General features: G+C 45.7%; 1 protein-coding gene across 2 annotated transcripts in view; it reads right to left on the reverse strand.

Moving 5' to 3' along the window:
* Positions 1 to 225: 225 nt before the first annotated feature.
* The window catches only part of LOC124477267 (PDZ domain-containing RING finger protein 4-like), a 91,590-nt gene continuing 69,090 nt past the window's right edge, over positions 226 to 22,725 (reverse strand). For both annotated transcript variants that reach the window (XM_047034965.1, XM_047034966.1), the window contains 7 exons: positions 15,267 to 15,517; positions 13,148 to 13,250; positions 8,302 to 8,400; positions 6,105 to 6,167; positions 4,766 to 4,867; positions 3,753 to 3,881; positions 226 to 2,985 (listed from right to left, as the gene is read on the reverse strand). In XM_047034965.1, the coding sequence (XP_046890921.1) occupies positions 1,477 to 2,985; positions 3,753 to 3,881; positions 4,766 to 4,867; positions 6,105 to 6,167; positions 8,302 to 8,400; positions 13,148 to 13,250; positions 15,267 to 15,517 (2,256 nt within the window). In that variant the 3' untranslated portion in view covers positions 226 to 1,476. The remainder of the gene's footprint in view (positions 2,986 to 3,752; positions 3,882 to 4,765; positions 4,868 to 6,104; positions 6,168 to 8,301; positions 8,401 to 13,147; positions 13,251 to 15,266; positions 15,518 to 22,725) is intronic.

The following is a 22,725-nucleotide window of genomic DNA, read 5'->3' on the forward strand; positions in this document are numbered from 1 at the left end:
TCAGTTCATGTGTTTGCTGTGAGACAAAATCTTCCAAGGTAGAAATGTTTCTCTGATGAATGAGTTATTTTCTGTTTTGGAGGACACACAATAACACAAAACACACTTCCCTATGGTGAATTGAACTAACAGCCAATCAGAGAGGTCAGAATAGTTAACACATGAATGCAGAGACTTTTAAAGAAAAAAAACAATAATTTATTCAGATTTCTTTTTTCGATGATCACAATTACCACACATTTACCTGGCTACAAATGTTCCATCTACATATTACTTGAAGTAAGACCATTGACATTGACTTGAAACAAATACAGGGATTGAATTGGAATTTACATTATTTCACTGAAAATGAGGCATTTATGAAACAAGTATATGCTGTACACCTAACCTGACAGGCATGTATGCATTTAGATGGCAACTTGATTTAAACATTTTAAAATGTGCTGAAAGTGTACTGAAAGCTAAGTTGCAGTCATCTAAGTGGGTACTTAATTGTTAATCATTGTATGGGAGATTCTAATGGGTGGCAAATAACATAACGTGTATTATTTTCCTTTCTAAATCATGTATTTAAAAATATTAAGTACTTTTTATTGACGTTAAGTAATATCCTGACTTCTAAGGATTGGTCATATTTGTAAAGCCAGCTTGCCCAAAATAAGGTCAATGAATTTTTCAATCAAAGAACTGTTAAGGCTATGTTGGGTAACATTATGCAATAAGTATGGTTAGTACAAAAATAAAATAATCATCAACATAATCAATGCAATGAAGGTAGAGTGCAGAGTATACCATTACATTATCATTCAACCTCTCCTGTATGTTTGTAATGAATACATAGTCGAACATTATTCACCATGTTGTCATATTGTACTTCTAGGCTTTCCTTACAAACGGTGTGTCATACACTAAATATATGTTACCTTTGTCAAATCCGTGTATTTTTGGCTTGTGTGTTGCAGTAAACTGTTGTTGCTGAGTTGTAAACCTTAAACCGCTGTTAGTGTCACTGTCTGTGCCGTATGTGTGATGAAAGGTCACAAGAGGAAGAAAGTTATTGTAGCAAGGAGACTGTAGAAATATAGAAGCTGTCTGGTGTACCGGAACATCTGAATCATTCTGGTCTGAATATGTCTCTATACATTCAAATTAAAACATCTGGTTACTTGGGGATAAGGGTTAAACCGAACCAAAGTATGAAAATAATTGTAAAGATATACATTTAGGTTGAACCAAGAAAAATAATTGCTCAATCATTTCATACAAAAGTGTTTTATGAAATACTGAGATATGGAAAAAAAGAATGAAAACATTAAAAAAAGCCATGACAAAACCATTGGTAAATTCTTTACAAAATGCTTTTTTCGGGTTACAAAGTGTGAAAAATATTCCTAATGTCCGCATAAAAACGCCACATTGAACGAGGCAAGTATATTATATACCACATGGGGTAGATTGTGTGTGTTTGTTTTACTATTATACAGTAGTGACTGAGAGAAAGGCGTTGTGGACCTTAGCACCCTCGGGGGCTTTTGCCCCGTGTGTCATCAGCTCTTGTATAGTCATCCAGTTGTCCAGGATCTTCTTGTTGCGTTTCTTCATCATCTTCTTGTGGCTCAGCTCGATGATGCTGACCTCCTTCCGTCCTTCGCTGCTGCTCTGCGGGCTCTCCCTCAAGCTCTCCAACCTGCTCCTCTGCATAAACTCCCTCCTCCTTCTCTGCTCCTTGGCTCTCATCAAGTGCTGCTTCCTCTCCTCCTTGCTCCAGTACCTCCCCATCTTCATCTCGCTCATTGCGTCGTCGTCCGTGGTCATCCCCCCGCTGCGCTCCTCCTTGATCTTGAGGGCGCGCTCGCGGAGGATCTTGTCCCTCGCGGGCCTCTTGGTGATGTAGCGCGTGCCGTCGCTGCGGATCTTCACCTTCCACTCCATCTTGGGCTCGTTGGCGGGCCGCTGGGGCTCCTTGCAGACGCTGACCAGGCTGAGCTGGCTCTGGGCGTACTCCACGGCCGATCGCTGCTGGATCAGCTGCATGTAGCTCTGGTAGTGGCGTGCGTGGGCTGGGATGGAGCCATTGGCCTGCCTGTGCTGGGAGCTGTGAGATGGGGACAGGTAGGGGATCTGGGAGCCCCTGGAGGGGACCATCATCTTCCCGCTCCTCCCCTCCTCCGCCTGGGTTGTCTGGTCCGACTCAGAGGGGTTGCTGTGGTCCGGGCTGCTGCTCTTGCCTGGGACGGGGGTGCGCTGGTGGGAAGGGCTGGGGCTGGGGCTGGGGCTTGGGCTGGGGGAAAGGCCGCCCGCCAGCCGGCTGGTGCTGCGCAAATTTCTCTGGTTGGTGATGGCCACCATCCTCCTCTGCAGCGAGTGCTCCGGGGAGCGGTCCATGGCCAGGGGAGTGCTCCGCGAGCTCTCCGCGGTGTTGTACGCACTGGAGCTGTCCTTGTCCGACTTCTCCGGACGCTCCTTGATGTCCACCAGCTTGCCCCTGCTTTGGGGGACACCCCCCTGGACGGGGTCCTTGGAGGGCGGCATGGGCCGGCCAGCCTGGTGCTGGTCACCCTGGCCCTTCCGGAGCTTGTGGGCCTGCATGATGTTCTGGCACTCCAGCTCAATGCTGCGCAGTTCATCGTTGAGCATGCGTAGCTCATGTTGCATGCCCACTGGCTCCCCCAGGCTGCACTCGATGGTACTGCGGCGGCTGTAGAACAGGTCGTACTCACCGCTGTTCCGGATCTGACACTTCAGCTCCAGCAACTGCTGGAAACGGTCGCCCTCCGTCTCCTCCTCTTCCTCCTCCTCCTCTAGGATGTGCGTGTCCTGGCTGTGCGTGTCTCTCAGGCACTGGGACAGCCTGCGTTGAATCTGGGCCAGGACGTCGTGCTCGGAGCTTGGGCCTCTGTTCCTAAGCCCCACCCCTCTGTCCTTGTTCTGAGTGAGAAAGGAACAGGTGGCTGTGTCTGTTATCAGGTCGTCCTCCTCTTTTGTCTACGAAAAAAAGAGAGAAATCTGATGAGTTCTTGAAAGACATTTGTGATATTACAGATCAAAGCTCCACTACTTCTGAAGGTTTTCTCTTTGGCTGAGAGTATGACTGTGCTGCCTGTGTCTGGAATCCAACACAACATAAAGTGTAAATCCAGAACAATGTCAATGATATTCATAGCTAGATGGGATTTTCTGAGGAACACCAGTTCCAGCGCTTTCCTCCTGGGGTTCTCTCCCCTCTGGTGGACTTCTGTTATACCAGTCTACTGCTTTGGGAATCACTTCAATTTCTCTGCAATGCTTTACCGACTTTGAACTTCTATTTCCACCCATTTTATAATATGCTAATCTCTCGACAAAACACAAAATTGTAAATTATTGCCGATGTTTGGAATTTACAAGGCTCACCCATCCATATTCATGCACTATATTCATATTTCAAAGAGCATTGAATGTTTTCGCTAGATTTGAGAACATCAATACAGAGTTTGATTTTATATACAAGTGCTCTAGACTAGTAATAATTTCAAACAGCCCTATTTTTTGACGTATTGAAGTATCTTATGATTTGAACAGTTACTTATGCCTGAAATGATTTCACCATTTGAGGCAACTCAATGATGCACATTATGCCTTAGGTCAGATAAATATCAATAGTAGCCTACATATACCTTAGCATTTTAGCTTGGAATTCAGATGTTTTTGAGTGTGTGTCTACATGTGTGTGCGTGTGTTTGTGTGGATGAGTGTGTGTGTGCGTGTTCGACCTGGTCGTGCTCCTGTTCCTCCTGCAGGGCGACCAGCTCCATCTCCTCCCTCTGCTGCTCCTCCAGCATCTCCATCTTCAACTGCTCCAGGAACTCACTGTGCTCATCGTCCAGCCAGGCCTCCTCCAGCTTCGGTTCACACGGAGGGAGGGAGAGAAGGAGGGAGAGAAGGAGGCAGAGAAGGAGGGAGAGAAGGAGGGAGAGAAGGAGGGAAAGAAGGAGGGAGAGGGGGACAGAGGACGATGACTTACATCATATACCAAAGATCATGCGGCCCACACTGTAGAGCTTTCACAGCTTTGTGAACACTACATAGTCCCGGGACATCAGTCCTTGAAAAGCCATACACTGACCAGAGAGATGAGGTCCATCCATTTTAATGGACATCACATCTTGACCTTTGACCCTGTTCCTTAGTGTCATCCATCAGTTCTTTGTTCGACTCAAACCAAATGGGATCCATATTCGAAGCTTCAGGTTTACGAAATACGTCTTTAATCACAACGGAGAAAGGGGGGGGGGGGGGGGGGGGGGAGTCTGTAATGGTGGCTAGCTGGAACACACTCAGTGTTCTCTCCTCAGAACAGCCAGTGTGGCCTTGGGCCTGAACTCACTCCGTATTAGCATGCCATTAGATTTTATGGCTCACCGTTGGAAGTCAATTACAGCGCAGCTACATAAAAATAAAACATTACGATATGTCTCAGCCATGGCCCTGTCTCACCACGTGGGCGGGGGGTGGGAGGAGGGGGGGCAGTGGGGCAGGTGAGGTCACAACCTGGCCGTGTTTACTCTGAGCACAGGGCTCCACTTGAGGACTGATGGCATTTGTGTTTTGACCTCAATGCCCTGGCTCTGGGTTACAATCACCCTTCTAAACCACGCTGTGTCACATGGATCGCATTCCAAAGACTGCTTTGCCTCAGCTCACGGACATCTGATGGCCCACCCGCAAATTAGGCATGCCGGTGGTCTGGTCACGAGTGTCTGAGGATCTCCTGCTCCACACTCACCTGCATCTCAGGTCTGGCCACCAACAGCAGGATGTTCCTGCAGTCCTCACTGGAGAGCATGGCCACAGCTTCCTCTCTGTCCTGCACGTCCTGACCATTAATCTGAGGAGAACAACACACACGCACAAACAATCACCCAGACGCACACACAAACCAGCTAACCCTAACCCATTGCATGATACAGTAAGCATGTGCTAAGGGTCTACACAGTTTGGGTTGTTTTATTGAAAGACGCTGGATTGAGAATTGATTATAAGCAGGGCAGTGGTCTGGCAGAAGCCCTCGTCTCTGCGACGAAAGCATCCGGCAACATTCATACATCTAGGCACACAATTAACTGGCCACTGACAGGGGGCGTCCATCTTTTTGTGGGCAGAGTAATGGGGCTGTCATTGGGGGATAATAGTGTTGGGGTGTGGGCCGGCCTCTGCTTCTGCAACACCCCCTCCTCTGGTGCTCTGCCCCAATCAGTCACAGCACACACACCCCAGCAGACAATTAGAGTGGAGCCTGGCATTATCTCTCGCCAAACACCGCTTACACTGCCCTGCCCCTGGCTGCAGGCATAACGACTGTCTCTGTAGCCTCACCTGTCTGTGCGCATCAGCCCTATTAGTCCTATCATCACAAGATGAACTTTTCTACTATGCTAATTCCCTTTATAGGAACCATTCTGACACGCGCCCTTTCAAATATGCTCAGGAATCCCAACACCAGTGCAGAGCTGTGAAGGGGCCGCTACTTGAAGGAACTGCTTCCAGGAGCTCCACTCAAGCATTGTTCCCCGTCTCTCTCGGGGCCTTCCATCCCCTGCAGCTCTCCCTGACACTACCTCTCCCCAAGCCACCACCTGCACTTTCAGATTACAACGAGCCGTCGAATCACACCCCATACAATAATCACCCGCGCAGCCCACTGCCGAGGCACTTTGTGTTGTTGCACCAGCAGGAAGCAAAAAGCTCTCCTAAGGGGGTAACGGGAGGGTCATGGGCCTGCCCCAACCCCCTCCTGGGGTTGGAACTGAGGGGTAATAACACTCGTAGCCCCGGGGGTGGGGCTGGAGGGGGAGGTAGGCAGGGATGAGAATCCCTAACCAAGAGGCTGTTAAAGAGACCGCAAGGTGCTGAGTCGGTAACTAAAACAGCCAGGGGGACATTTCTCCAGCGCTAACCGTCACAGAGGGGGCTGAGCCTCCTCTTTAATGTGTGGCCATTAAAAATGAATGGGCTCTTGCAGTGGGAGACAATGGCTGGGAGAGGGAAATAAAAAGGGTTTATTGTCAACTGTGATGATGAGAGGTGGGAGAGGAGAGCTGGTGGGCCAGATATAGACGCAGTACCTGTAAGATGCGGTCCCCTTCCCTGATGCGACCGTCTCGGGCTGCGATACTGTTCGGACCGACCTGTTCGGGGACGACAAACGGGTTGCTTCAGTGCCATGAAAGATCAAATGTTTCAAATGATTGCATTACTGCTTCAATTGCGTCCTGTCCACCATATTATGAAGACAAAAGACCTCCAGAAAAGACCTTTACGAATACTAAACAGAGAACTAAATGTACAGTATAACACTTCTAGACAGATCTAATATACCATGCCTTTTAAGAGAGAGGATAGTGAATAGTTGAAGCCTGAGGGTTACAGGAAGACCTTAGCTGTCAGAAAGCGTTATGATGTGCCTGGTCTACCATTAAGACCACTTTTACCTGCACTTGCAGCTAAATGAACGCAACTAACTTGTCAACACCTGTGTCTGGGACAAGTAGAGCAAGCAGTGGTCTAGTCGGGATCTTGTATCCTTTGATTTCCCTGTTGGGATAACCCACACCCATCCACAGCTATTTTGTGAAGGATTCTTCTACAACGTTAGAAGCACAGCCTGTACAGCACACAAGCCCCTCCATGCTTTATCTTGGGCTAACGATACTGAACGAGGAGGCAGGACACTCCTTCAACGACCAGTCAATTGGCGTCTGGGGCCGTTTGTTTCACTCTGTCCAATCAGGGCAGATCTCAGGAGATGGCAGGCGCGCCCCTGTATTCCATCTTCATGATAGGCCGGTCCTTCACACAGAGGCATTCATTAGACGTGACATGTGGCCGCTAGACTGGGCCGGAGGAATCATATTTGTTTGGACTTGACAGAAAAAAGTTGTAGGCTACACACACATACATACACACAGTGATTGTTCCCAGGGGCCTTTGTTCATGGAAGTCTTGGTTGTGCTATGCACTACTCAGAGAAAGCCAGACAAATCTCAAAGTATACTTGGAATATTCTAGATATTTTTTCTCAAACAGTGATTGATTGATGTGAGTTTGGTTTAGTGCATGACGCGGGCTCTCAAACCACTGCAAAGCAAACATGTCAACTGAAGTTTATCTGACCCTGCATGGTTCAATACATGAATAATCCCAGTGCTTAAAAGTATACAAAACGTCGTCTCAAATACAATTTGTATGGAGTGACATACGGAGAGCTTATCGGAATTCACCATGCTCTCCTTGGCTCGACTTTTTATAGAGCGAACACTTGAGTAGACAGCAGGCGGGAAGCATGGACCAGAGCGATCTGTATTCAGCTCCAGCGCAGCAGCGAGTACCTTGCGGCTCAGAACAGACTTCAAACGAAAGGCAGAGCAACTTGGGCAGAGTGGTGGACACAGCTTTGTGCTGTACGTGCTGCCAACAAGTGGGAGAAACACAAGGGGGGGGAGGGAGGAAGCTCAAACATTTGACTGCGGGCACAAACATTGGAAGCTGCTTGCCTGCTACACTGTCAGTCAGACACACGAGAATCTCTGTTCTCCATTGCCATTGTATTTCCATTAGTATAAAAGGCTAACTGTGTTTCTCTTTCGTCAGTGCAATGAGGGAATTCATTTACCACATTCTACAGATTTAATATACTGTATAAAATATGAATTTAGATATATTGTTTATACACACCTTAAAGGAGTAGATTCATGTGGGGGTTACACACACATATTAAAGTAAATTCCCAGTCAAGACACTCAGTGGAATCAAATGAAATGTCATAACTTTTTAAGTGACAATATTCATGCCTTTTCTTTACCTTCAGAGACATCTATTTTCACATCTATTTTCAGCCACTGTTATAGTTACAGTAGTACGGTGGGGAGAATAATACTGATTCTTTTTGAAACCTCAAACTGGATGAACAGAGATTTCTGATGAGCATCGATCACATTTTATTCAATATATATGAACAATACATAGCACTAGTTTCCAGATTTGTTATAAAAACTCAGAGAAGATGACACACATTGATGAAAACCACGAGTGAAAACCTTTTTTAAGATCAGGTGGCCTCTCAGAGACTGCCCCCTAAGGAAGTAGACTGTCTACTGCAAGCATATTTTGCTTCCTAGATCACATCCATATGAGCTTGTGGTGGTGGTGGTGGGGCTACACAGTAGCCCTCACACACAGAGAGTAGAGGTTAAAAGATGACCATACACCTAACCCTTGTTGTTCCCACCCTGGTTCCCCCAGGCCCAGCATACAATGTCTCACCTCGCTGACATAGATGGCCATGTCCTCCTCCTCGTCTGTCCGGTAACACAGAGTCAGGCCCAGCTTCTCCTGGCTGTTGAGGCGACACAACTCCACTTCCTGGTGTCAAAAGAAAGCGAGGGGTTTGTTGGTCAGCGACAAGCAAAAACATGATTCCAGCTACGGTATTGCGTGGTTAAGATAAGTTTTACATTGGAATCACGTTTTTTTCATTAATTGTTTAGGGTTTTGCCATTTAGTAATTTCATTTTCTGTGAATACTCTCACAACAAAGGCAGGAACAATTACCACATTAGTATTCTCCTCCTATGTCGATCTCTGTGTCTCCTAAAACTGCACCCAGAAATATCAGCATGCCTCGTTTTCAAGCAGCATATTGACTTTAGAGGGTTGAAGCTTGACTGAGTGGTCTGTGTGTTTGATGTTGAAAGTCGCTTTCTGAGCCACCTGATCAGAGGTGCTTTGATAAAAGTCTGAGGGATTTAGCTTTTCTTACTGACTTACTTGCCTGACGTTAGAATATACATTTTGTAAATTATTACGCTAATGTTCACTCAGGTACGCTAAACCCTACACACTAAAACATTCCTCTTCTCCTAGTGCATAATGCAATTTTATTAACTTTCAAGTCTCTGGTCCTCAGATTTCCCATGAGCCTCTTAAAACACAACCTAAAACCTTCAGGTCTTTATGCATAGGGTATGTATTATTATAGTGCAAAAGTTACCAAAATAGCCCATGAAATTAAATTCTAATCACCTAATAACCACCACTCAAAATGACAGGATTCTCCTTATAACGGCAAGAAAGCAGTGCTATACTGTCCGTCATATAACTTCCGAAAACAATGTTTCTTATAATCATAATTTTAATGTATTATACATTTTCGAATGTACATTAGCCACAGAGCATTGATAACCAGGGTAAATTACAGCTTTACTTTCATGTTGAACACACACTGCTCTGACAACATGCAGGCGTAAAGCACAATAACAACATCAACATGAACTAACAGCAGAGCTTGTCTCCCTATAGTCCTACAGCATGTCAAGGGTGGCGAAGGGAATCAAGTGTGAAATGGCCTCTCGACCAAGCCTTCATTAGAGCAGAAACACATCACTAACTCCTCCTGTAGGTGCTCTTAAAGAGGAGGTGAAGGAGGGGAGGAAGGGAGGAGGGGAGGGCAGGGAGAGGGGAGGAGAGGAAGATTGGAGAAGGGGCGAGGAGAGGAAGACTGGAGAAGGGGGGAGGAGAGGAAGATTGGAGGAGGGAAGAGGAGTGGAAGGGAGGAGTAGAGGGGAGGGGAGAAGGGGGAGGAGTAAAAGAGGGAGGGTGGAGGACGTGGGTGAGCACCGGAGGGTACTGTGGGGGCTGGGAGACGAAATAGAGAGATTCATTGCTTCCCCTGACATCTGTGGCTTGGCTGGTTACATGTGTCAGACATGTCAGCTCTTTGGGGACGTGGAGAGCGGGCAGACCACAGACCGAGAGAGGAACCAATGGGAGGAAGTATGGGGGAAAGAGGTGAGGGGGAAAAGTGGAGGGGCGGAGGATGAGGGAGGATGAGGCTTACTCTGGAGATGCCACAGACAGCCACCTGGTGCCTTTCCGCTCCAGCTTTACTGTGTGGACCCTCCTCTCTCCCTCATCCACCCCTTTATCACCCCACCCTTCCACTTTCCTCCCCCTTTCTCCCCTGTAACTGACGGACAGTCAAAGAGCCCCTTGGTTTGGGGACCTACTGCTGCTCCTAATTGCTCTCCTCCAGCACACCCGAAGAAAAAAGGAAAAAGAGGGAAGAAATGGTGAAGAATACAGTCCGAAGAAAACGCATGTCGTCGAGCCTGTGTCGTGTCATCTCTTCTGACATACTCTACCTGACAGGAACTCAGATCTTTAATTGACTGTCTCAGAAACGATGATAACTTCAAACCCCATCCCTAGATGTGAAAGGAACAAAAGGTGTTGGTGCTGAACAGCTGAACAAAGCTGAAGGAAAACATCATTCAGTTACTGATAAGTATTCTTCTACTTGCTAATCAGATCTGTAAGACCCCAACTGATAATGGAATCAACCAAACAAAGACGTTTGAGCACCACTGCAAGCCGACAAAATCTTAAAAAATGGACAGGCTTCTGAGGAGATTTTGATTCCATCCATTATGAAAACATCAACCAAATTTCTGGAAGAATTTTACCGCAGCTAAAAATACACCAAACGAATTATCGAGTGTTTCCTGAGGCAAGTGAACGTGTGAGTGCCTCCTATATGAGTGAACCAGCCTGAAATTCCTGTCTAATTAATGACTGGGAGAGCTAGAGAAGACCTGTGGGTACATTAACTGGGAAAACAGATAGCTGTTATTACAACGTGTTGAAGGAACAGTTGGTGTGCGAGAGAGAGGGAAAAGCACACCTGGTTGCCCTGTTTCCTACAACACGTTTCTTTCTCTTTCCTGGCACACAAGATATAGGTGGTGAGTTCTGCCGGAAGGACCCAGGAGTGGATACACACTCGTAAACACGCACACGTGTCCAAACGTTTAAACAGTCACTCAGACATGAGGCTTGCAAACACACACACACAGACACAGGCAACCCAAACACACACCCGCACGCATGCACACACACACAACCCACACACATAAACACTTGCACACACACACAGGCTGGTGAAAATTCCAGATAAGAGCTCTGTCTCCTGATCCGGCCCACAAGTTCACACTGCTCCGGAAGCCGCCTCTTCCTCTCTGCTTTTCCATTTTCCGGGCGATCTCTCAGCCTCTGAGGCGAGAGATTGCAGCGTCGTGTGGGGACGGGGCCTGACAGTAAATTAATGACCGCGATGGCGTGATTAGAGGGGGATTGCCGCCCACCGTCAGAGCGCATTGGATGCTGTCATCATAATCGCGCCTTTGATTAGCAGTAATTGAAAAAGCAGTCACAAACGTGTGGATGGCAGGCGCACGGTAGGAGAGAGCTGAGAAAGCGTAGAGTGGAGAGAGAGTAGAGAGAGAGTAGAGAGAAATCAGAGAGAGAGTAGAGAGAGAGTAGAGAGAGAGAGTAGAAAGAGTAGAGAGAAATCAGAGAGAGAGAGTAGAGAGAGACAGAGAGAGACTGAGAGAGAGAGTAGGGAGAGCCACTCCTATCTGAGAGCTGCACAATATTTACTGGTAGATGAAGCCGGAACTGGTATCAATGGAGGTATACTAGAGCCTGGAGCAAGGTCACATACGCTCTGATGTCCCCCTGTGTCACGGAACAAACATCTTCATGCCTCTTTATGTTCACTTGAGCGCTTGCACTGTAGATTGCAGATGTGTAGGAAACCCATTTGGAGGCAAACACTGTGACAGGTAATAATCTGAAGAGGATTACAGAACAATTGAGTCTTTTACCGCTGGTGTTTCTCTTAATCTTTCTTCCTGGAAAAACTAGGGACCCCTGACTCTCACTGCTAAGCCTGGGCCAAAGAAACCCATCAATGTCCTCGCGTTTTCCAAAATCTGATTTGATTCAGATGTTTCCTTTGATGTAACAGCAAAATGCCCAGAATTGTGCTTTTTAATCAGGGCTGAGGTGATTTCCGAGCTCTCAGAGTGCCGTGAAAAAAGGAACAGGCTTCGTTCTGCGAGAGGCTTTTGGCTCCAAACTAGTTCCCACCCCCAGCCTCCTCTGTTGACATATGGTAAAGGGAGGTGCGTTAGCGTGGAATACACCATCCCATGCATGAAATGCAGCGGGTACGGGCACCAAGGCACTTATAGCATAATAGGATTTGTTAATAGAAATGAGGCATATAGAGCTTAATACATTATATTTGTGCAAGTTGAACGGCGAGCCCTGGCGACACAAGTGGATGTGCAAATCTCCTGAGAGTGGGGAAGGAACAGCTCGTGTGGAGAGCGGTGGGAGCACTCAGACACTCTCCGATGAAACAAAGGGAGGAAGGTAATCACCATACATCAGTCAAAGGCTGGCACAGTTTGCCTGCTCCTCAGCGACTTGGGAATAAAGGGTAGGAGACTGGAAAGTGGGGGTGTGAGTGCGCGTGTGTATGTGTGTGTGTGTATGTGTGTGTGTGAGAGAGCGTCGTTTCTGGAACGAAACAGCTATGTGTTGGTGTGGAGATCAGTCTATCATGGACTGTCTCATCTGCATCCACAACAGGGAGAAAGAGAGAGAGAGAGAGTTAGAGAGAGAGTGAGAGAGAAAGAGAGAGAGTGAGAAAGAGAGAGAGAAGGAGGGAGTGAGTGAGAAAGAAGCAGAGAGGGAAGGAGAGATCGTGTGAGTTTGTGCGTAGCCTGACATCATCTGTCAGGCTAAGGCAACAGTCTGCCTTAGCACCTGCCTGTTATTTCAGCTCAGATGAAGATGGAGGCTGAGTGGTGTGCTCATGGAAGGACCACCTGAAGCTTGTTCCTTTTCAACACCTCCTTAACACACCTTCACAAACACCTTTTGTGAGTAAACCAATTATCTTGCTAACAAAACTTCCAGAGGATGTGTGATCACTAAGACATTAATATAATGCTAATGCCACATCAATATGGCCCCAAAGTAGTACTGCAGTATGGGGAGTCCAGTAAAGTGTGTGTGTGCTTGCGTGCGTGTGCGGCAGCATGCAGTCCGGCCTATCATCTGTGTCCCAGCACTCCCTTGGGAGAATCCTGTGGAGTCAATTATAACTGGCCTGCCCCCCTGATTGATAAAGACCTTTTAGAAGATATAGTGTGATATGTGGGGGTTGTGTGTGTGTGTGTGTGCATGTGCGTGTGCATGCATGTGTGTGTCAGAGTGTCAGCTTCTATTAATGCATGTGATGGATGACGTGATCAAGCCTTACCTCGTACTCAAACTCCTCCGTCCTCTCTCCGTCCACTGGCAGGTTGGAGAGGTAGTCTGTCCCCTCATAGAACTCCTGTTCCATGGTGTGGAGAGAGTGGCAGCTGCCAGGAGAACGAGAGAGAGGGAGAGCCAGGGAGGGGGGGTGGGGGGAAATGGGGGGGGGGGGGGAGTAGAGGCAATGGGGGGAAGGGAGATGGAGAGAGAAAGAGAGAGAGCGAGAGATAAAGATGGAGAGAAACAGAGAGTTAGAGGGGGAGGGAGAGAGAGACGGTGAGAAAGAGAGAGGCAGAGAGGGAGAGTGATTATAAAAGGAGGTTTTGCTAAAACACAATCGCTCTCACACATGGGGGAAGTGACAGCAAGGGAATCCTTCCCTTTGTCTTGTACAGTAACTAGGTCTGCAAGGCAGACAGGAAGAAAGGGGCTGTCAAGTGCTTTCAGCAGTAGTTCTGTCTGGGTGATAAAAGCTCTCCCTCATATTAATCATTGCCTATTCAGTCATACAATACACTCAACACTTCAGTCATCGTTTTGTCTTTGTAAACTTCCGCCAAAACCGCAGAGGAAAATAGTTTACAGATCTAATGTTGTTGCAAAAAACATTATTATTTGTGTATGGTAGGAAGGTAATTTCACAATAATCTTTGCTCACAACATTGACTTGATCATACTGTTAAACTTGATTCTGCTATTATTCTGAAGTGCATCCTTTTCATGTATTTACAACGATCACATTCAAACCCCTTTCTCTCCAAAATCACTTTCATGGTGACAAAATTGGCTTGGTAAATGTCCAAATGCTTTATACTCTGGGCAAAACAATATTACACATCGTAACATCTTTGAGAGTTTGTGAGCATGGAACACAATTACTAGACTTTACGGTCTTTGTCTCAAAGAGGAGGAAACAAAACATTTGTTGTATCTATAAAATGTGATGTATCTTGGCCTGCGCACCTGATCACAGATGAAGACAGGAGAATGTGTGTTTTATGGGACACATTGATTACATTTGGAGCCGGCCTAGGGCTATAACTAGCCTGTGAACAAACACTGGGCTGTGTTGCCTCCGATTTTATTAGACCCATTTGGTTTAATCACCTTGTAAACCTTCCATGAAACCAAATGGATATGCCAAGCAGCCACAATTATTACAAACATGGCTTGTGGGTGGTTGCGCAGAGTTATGGTCAAGAGAACATACATGAACATAGGATCATGTAAAGGTCAGGTGGTGTGTGGAGTCACTGAACACTTGTGGCTGGTCAGCCGTGTTCTGTCTGTTTGTGCCGCACAACATCAGAGACATGTCTTCATCATGGCATTCCGTTATTGGATAGCTCTGTGGTAAAGCATTTGGTAGTAGATCAAGAGGGCGCTGGTTTGAATCCCCCGTGTACATTGCTTGGGATAAAAGTGGATAGTAAATGATCACATTATGACAGGGACACATCTGATCTGTGAATGACAGCAGGAGCTCCAAATGGAATCCAGCCAAATTCAAATGAATTCAAGACAATCTATTATCCATGGGATGTTGGTGGAATTAATTATCTATTAATACACACCCTCCTTTACAAGATAGTCTCAATTAACTTTGCAGCGTTGTGTAAAAGAAGCCTCTGAATACATAATGCTCCAATGCATCGTTCCCTGGAGAAGAAACCCAGATATTCCTCAGCTAAACTTTGTCTTGTTCACAGTTAGCTTCTCCTTTGAGATGAATAGAATATGAACAAAACCCAGGAAGAGAAAATACAGAACTACTTTCTTTTTTGTTTTCGAGGAAACCCCAGGATAACATTAGATGAGACTCTGAAATGTCGTGCATCTCAAATGTCAATCCCGCCTACAGGGTAAACTCTATAGAGGATGGGTACAGCTCAATGGTGTGGTGTGTACTCAGAGCGTATAACTGCGAATCGAGAGGTTGTAGGTTCCAATTCCACAAAATTGGTTTGGATTAAAGATTAAAGTCGGATGAATAATAAACAAAAACATACCTTTGTGGTGTTTCTTTAAAGCCTCTAAGCATGCAATGCTTCTGATAACCCTTCTGTGCAGTAATAACAGAAACAGGACGCTCTGAGTTTAAACCGCATCTTCCATCTACATACCTGTCAGAGAGGAGGAAGGGGCAGACGTCAGGCACGGGAGGGGTGGTAGGGCGGAGCTTGGCCAGCGCCATGATGTGTTCGAAGGTGATGTCGGTCTGGGTGCAAACGTCCACCACCAGGACTTCCTGAGGGGGCCCGCGGGCGCCAGGGGGGTTACGCCTGAGGACTTGCACCACGATGGGGTCCTTGGCGCTACGGAAGGCCTCCACTGCCTCATCGTGGCTGGTCTTGGAGAGGTTCTTGCCGTTAACCTGGAGAGCAGCAGAGACAAGGACATCAGATAGACCCTAACATCAGACAGGCATCAGATTAATATTGAACAGACATCAAATCGACCCTAACAATAGACAGATATCAGATAGTCCTTAATACAGTAAGTTGTGTAGATATAACAATCCATTGTCAGTAAATATACTGTATCCTGTCTGGAAGCCACAGTCCCTGTGTCAACAATCCAAGATGATGGGTATACAGTTGTGTTATGCAAAGATGGCAAACGCCATAAACTCATTGTGTAATCATGTGTAGGGATTAATTAGCTTTACAACACGTACAACACGTGTGTATATATATATATATATATATATATAGGCTATTTTAATTACAGCCATTCCCAACCTTTTCCACTTCGCTGCCCACTTGCATAGCTCAAATATTTCTGCGGCCCCCCAACACTTCCGTTTACTTAATTTGCTCTTATCACACATGTTTAACAACACCACGGGAGCCAAACAGTTCGCTTTCACGGCTACATTTATTAGAGCGATCAAATAAGACAGTGTCCATCAGTGCCACAAGCACACATTGTAAAGAGAGGTAGCCTGCATACAACCATTCCTATAGTTCCACATAACATGAAGTTAAAGGAAACCTCTATATTGAAGTGGGCGTATGCACAACTCAAGTTAACGTGCCAAGCGTAACTATAGGCTTTCGGTCATGATGAATTAAAGGCAAAATGTCAATTAAAAAAGTATAATCATTTAACAACAGTATTTATAATATGTTGATATTTATTTTAGATATTTTAGTTTTAATTGGTTTGGCCACCCACCTGCATTAGGGCTACAGGTTGGGAATTCCTGGACTATTATAAATGTAGATTTCAATCAGAAAATAGAGAAAATAACTACAGGAAATCTATAACTGATGGGATGACGGCAAGGGAATTGTTTTGTCTAGGTTGCAGGACAATCAGATGATTACAGGCTGGTGACCATGACTCCTTCTCTGAATCACTGGACCTGCTGAGTGACGTCAATGTAATACCCAGACCAGTGTACAGGAATCACAGAATATTAATTCTTATATGACCTCACCGAAGAAAAACACTACCAAACATTCACAAATGTATGTGCTTTTTTTCGGTTCTACACCGGTGGCCCTTGATTGTCTATCACCAAGTTTGTAAATCTTTAGGGTCAGTGAAACAGAACCAGGCCTCACCTATTTTCTAGCAGAGAATAGAACATTTGCAAGGCGTGTATAGAAAAAATATTTTGGTTCATTTAGCCCCAGTAATTGGACTGGAATAGAAACCATGGGCATGAATTACTTCAGAGAATGTGTCTTGGTATGAATATGACATTGCAGATTATAATTTAGATAGACCATGGAAAAGGGAACACGCAGCACAATTCGCTGGCAGTTATATTCAAATATGGCTTTGGACTGTGGCATTGTGCTTGCAGACCATGGTTGTTGGAAATGGGTTGGGATGATAACATGGAAACGAAAGAAAAGAGGGTTTGTCTGGATATCGACAGTATGCGCTATCCAAAAGTTTAAAACTTAACTCTGAGATATCTCGGATATGTCCTCTAGAGTTATACTGTACAAAATGACCTACTTATTACTCTGTATCAGTCCTCGGGGGTTCCTGTACTGGATGAATCTATGAGCAAAATATACTTCATAATGTACAGTATGTAGGTCACTGAGGGTTTCCTACAGAGGAAAAGCAGAGAGCTCTGAACTTCATCTTGACTTTGATATCTGCCACCGTGCATCACTGTACGTTACGAGCTCTGTAGGAACACTGTAACGTAATAATGTAACAACAAATTGTTTTTGAGCGGACACTTTTATCCAAAGAAACATTCAGATGTGGATTTGAACCTTGAACCTTCAGGTCGAGAGTCAAATGCCCTAAAAATGAGTTAAACCCCGTCCGGACTGAAGCACCTTGAGGAAAGGTGACAGGACAGGTGGAGAGGAATGTAAAGAGCTGGAGCTATGGCAGCCATGGTGGTGTCTGACCTACAAACACACAATGTATTCTCAACCACAACAGTGGCCATAAATAGCTGCAGTCGGTGTTGAGTCCTGGTCTGGTTCCCAGTGTGACCTTTGTGCGAAAGGTGTTTCATTAATCACCAGAAAGATACGGTAAAGTGGGCCAACGGGTCTCCTGTTGAACCTCAAGATGTGAAACAGGCCCCCCTCTCTTCTTTCCCCTCTCTTTCTGCAGACCTGATTTCTTCCCCTTTTTGCCACTCGTCAGCAGTTGCTATATTCTGCAGCATTCTTAGCATTGTGCTAAAAACTGGGACTGTGAATAATTAGCCCATATACTGTAGCTAGCTTGGTCAAAGCTATGCTCCACTCCCCCCCCCTCTCCCTCTGTCTTTCTTCCCCTCTCTCTGTTGCCTTTTCTCTCTCTCTCTCACTCACTCTCTTTCTCTCTCTCTCTGACTGGGCAGTCTAATCCTACAACAAGGAGCCCGGTGGAGACAAAGGAACAGACAAATGAGGCTGCCGATGGTGTATGACAGTCCTGGAGAAAAATGATCACATTTCCCAACCCTCCCTATGGTGTAGCCTGCCCTGCCTCTGCTCCCAACCTCGCTGTGTGTACCCTTGTAGCACAGCCGCATGGAACAAGGGGAACCTCGTCAGAAGGTGCAGGCTAGTGCTACTTTATGGTTTCATGTGAACCAGATGGAACAAATAATCCCCAATCAACATAGGAATATTAACGAGGTCCTTGTCGTGTCCCACAGTGTGGTGCTCAGTAGATGCAGCTCCCTAGCTCATCTGGGTTGGGGTAATAGATTCTGAATACACACCAGACAATAAAAGGACATCTGAAGCCGAAAGGAGAACAAGGTAGAAGACATCAAGAGACAGGTTTTGGTTTTGACATGAGTCCTTGGACCGTCATCAGATTGAGAGGATTTCCCACTTCAAAGAACATCAACCAGCGTCTTTCATAGCACCTTGTGAGGGTGGCAACAAAGACATTGGGTATCTTCAAATAGATCTGTCCTTGAGGAGAGTTAAGAATAAACTCAAGTTTTCAGTCTCTACTTAAAATGTCTCTATGATTGATCAACACATGCGTTCTATTTTATGAGCTGTACTAACTTTGAGGCTCTGTCAGATATTCACATAGATTCCAGCTTCCTACAATTTCAGCACAGAGATATTAGTCTGCTTACATTCACATACATCCTTCTCCAAGGTGCACACAAAGGATGTGTATAAGCTCAATATTCATATTCAGTCATACCCACTGGTAGACAAAGGCTGTTTGCAACATATTTAGCAAATCATACAGTCAAGCAGTCCCAAACATAGCTCAAAGAACGCCACATAAATCCAGACATCATAAATTATTCCTATTGTTTGGAGCAACAGACAATAGTGATTATTCATGGTGCTCTATTTTCCTTGTCCAGTCTTGTTTGTTCCAAGTGAAAGCCATGTGAGAGATGGCTGGAGGTTGAAGGAGAGGATGAGGGAAGAGAATGGCTGTAGCGTGGCACATCTGTTGGTGTTAGCACATGGATACGCGGCAGCTGTGGCCGGCAAAGAACGCTGTTTTTATTCAAAGCCCGCGAGACAGCCACCAGCTTTCACCCCCAAAAAAGCAATACACTGGATTACTGAAGTGAAACAGAGGTGGATGAATTCCCATTTTATGTGTCCACATCTCTCTTTGTGACAGTTACTGACAAACTAAAATGGAGATTTTATATTCAACCAATCTCAAAACATTCAAACTTGGGGTTTGCAACGGAGGCTCACCGGCTTTTGCGTGTGCCATATGAAACCTTAACGCAGAAGCCTGCGTTTTAATCTGGCCTGGGCCTTTCTCTGCATGTCATCTCGTCTCTTTGCTGCCTGCCTTTGATGTCCCTCTGTGTTGTCACCATAAAAATAACAAAGGCAGAAATGCCCCAAAAAACATCCAATCTTGTTACACCTGAAAGTATTTAAAAGTTATACGTCCACCCAACAATTAAGAAAACCGTGTATTCCCACGGAATTTAAAAGCATCCAGCAACATCTGCCAATATAGGTGTCCTAAAGTATTCTACTTCAAGATGAAATGGTTGAGGGAGCCAGGAAACAGCGCAGTCTCCTCTGGTTGTTGCCGCTGTCAGTATTTTGTCTTATCGACCTCCGACTTCCATCAATATGTTAACAGATTGGAGGCCGCATGTGGTGACAGTAGTAGTGAAGGAGAGCCTACTTTATCCGCTAAGATGTCAACTGACGCTTCTGCTGCTATTGCCTCTTCTGAGTGCCATACTCGTCTTTTGCTGTAAGGCAGCAGGGAGCAGAAAGTCATCTGAGCCAGCAGGGATCTGTGATCCAGTGATGGATGGGTGGAAGTGGGAGGGGAAAGCCGCTCTGGGCAACACGCTCTAATGTCCCATTATCGTCTTTAGGCTTTCGAATTAACCACATACATAATTTCATAGTTTGCATGCTGTGTCTTATGAATTTTACTTTACCATTGGTGGGAGTTGACACGAGTTTGAAATGGATATGTTTGGGTTTTGTATTGAACGAATATGGTTCAATTGAAGCCAGTCCAAAACCCCATTTGCCCAAAATGTTTTCTTCCGTAGTAGGAAGATAGTGTACGTCACCTTGTAAATTGTAACCTTGAGTGCTTTTCTTAAACACAAAACTGGCAGCTTGCACACTCCCACCTCAACTCCACCGTGTTTGACATCCTGCTGGTTGGAGTGGCAACCTGGTGGGTTTGAAACAGATGCAGGCTGGGAGAGACTACCATGTATGTCATGTGGCCTCGGGAGCTTAGCGAGGCGCTTACAACAGTTGATTACATGCCTGTTGCATCCGTGGCCCCAGATCCATTCCCCCACGGAGCAGCTAAGATGGCCCCAGAGCGATAGGCCCGAGCCAGATGTGTGGAGAACTCAGATAGAGCTTCGTCGAGGGCGGTCTGCATTAGGACGTGTCCACACACTGCCAGAGGAGATTCAGGGAGATATGGACAGTGGGGCCTCAACAGCTGTGTTCCATAGATAGGCACAACAGAACCGCAGGACAACACTCCGGTGCATAGGAAATGGAAAAACCCCTTGCTCGCCCGCGGAGAAAACCGCATTACGTCTAACCTCTCAGGTTGAAGCGACTGTTTAGATAAAGGTCCCAGACGATGGCTAGCCATATTGTCTGTTTTTTCCCGCCTGGGCTAGACAACAATGGGGCTGGAGCCAGAGGAAGACAGCCCCTTTCAGATTCTGTGCCGGTTCAATCGCGCCAAATGCTCAAATAGACGCAGCTGAAGTCCTTCACAACACACTGTCAACTCCGCTGTTGAGCACGCACATAAATCAATTCGCATTTTGATATAGAAAATACAACATTCAGGTTCAAAAACAAAACGGGGAACACTCAATGGAGAAGAGGCACTTAATCCATCCCAAAGGTAATTCCCAAAGCTGAGGTTTTGCCACCGTGCGTGCGGAGTAGAAGTGTCTCTCCCTCGACCACATCCAGGACAGAACCATACTGGGATTCCTCCTCCTAGTCCGCCTAAATGTCTCATTTCAATAATAAGTGTCAAGAGTAAAATACGATCAGCGGTCCGCTACAGTAAAGCCTTTATGACTGCATCAATCACCCACAGCCAGATAGAGCGGCGCAGCCAGTGTGAATGACTCTCGCTCAGCTCGGCTAGCCCTGCGATGCTCCAATGACATGGAACTGTGGTAAAAAACTAGGAGGCCACCGGGGAAATCTGACAATCCCCCCCCCCCCCAACATCTCAACATGAAACAACTAACAGCCCTACTTTAACCCTTCACCAACATAAAACACATTCCCTCTGGGCAAGGCCCTCAGGCTATTTTTCACATTAAAAGACCCACTCCTTCCTGTCGAGGTTTATGTCCATGTTACATTTGATGAATTTCTCCAATTTTCTCTCTGAGCTCAACCTTGAGTGTAGTGCTCACTCTGTTGCATAAGACACTCAACATCTATCTCCATTGTCAGATTACTTTTGTGTTTCATTGGCTACCTCCACTATCCACGGCTATTATTACTGTTCCAATAAAAGGGCAACCCTTACAAAGGGGCAAAGTTTTCCAACAGTGACTTAAGTTCAAAATCCTGGAATTAAACTAAACAGTTGATGACTTTAGCTCTCAATTTGGAAGGAACCCTTCAACAACAACATCCACAGGAACAGTGGTTTGTGCTGGTGTGAAGCTGCTTCTAGAGGTGCTCCAAGGCTAGCTGTAGACTAAAGTCCTGTAATACAGAAGAATTCAGTATTACAGGACTTCTGTAATACTGAAGAAGTCATGCACGGTAATGTGTAGTAATGCATTCATTTAGCACATGTTCCAAAACTATCCGCAAGGTTTGGGAAGATGGATGGCCAACCCAGGAAATCTGCACACAATCTGCACACACATTGACATGAGTGAAACGTTGTGCACACACACTACTGATCAGTTCATGATGCACAGAGAAATATAACCGATGCATTGAGAAAACCCAGACAGTGTAAGTGGATTGCGTATTGTGCTTGCATGGTCTTGTTCAGAAGCACTGGGCATGTACAATCCCTAAGATCATCCCCTTACCACTTCAGCATGAAATTAGATCAATAAACGATTCCATCACTAACATATTACAGCAGAATAGAAGATAATTACACCATCCCATTGCAGCAGAGTTATGAATTTCCACTGTGGATTTAAAATGTGATTTGGGACTGGAGGAAAAAGAGCTAAGCTAATCAGCTTGTTCAAGGTTAATGGCACATGTAGAGTACATACGTTAAAGAGATTGAGAGATACACAGATCATTTCTTCACTTAGGTTATACGCCTCACTTATAAAATGAGTTTTAATTGAAGAAAGAGTGCCAAAATGGAATTTTCAATGAAAGCATGAATTGAGTACATGACTGAGATCATCTAGGAGTAGAGTATTTGATGATAAGTGATAATGGTTGCAGCTGTCTGCTGTGCAAATCGGCAGGATGACCAGACTGGCGTAAAATGAATGTGGTAAGGAATAATGGTGGCATCACTACGCTGACTGGGTAAAACAAGTGGGTACTGTCGTGGAACAACTTTGTATGTGTTAAGAGTGAACAGTGAAGAGAAAGAAGGACACATTCCCGTCAGTCTTACTGATGCCTCGTGAGAGCAATCCTGGAACAAAAGAGACATGGCGCCAAAATG

Source organism: Hypomesus transpacificus, chromosome 14 (assembly GCF_021917145.1).
Source record: "Hypomesus transpacificus isolate Combined female chromosome 14, fHypTra1, whole genome shotgun sequence".
Lineage (NCBI taxonomy): Eukaryota > Metazoa > Chordata > Actinopteri > Osmeriformes > Osmeridae > Hypomesus > Hypomesus transpacificus.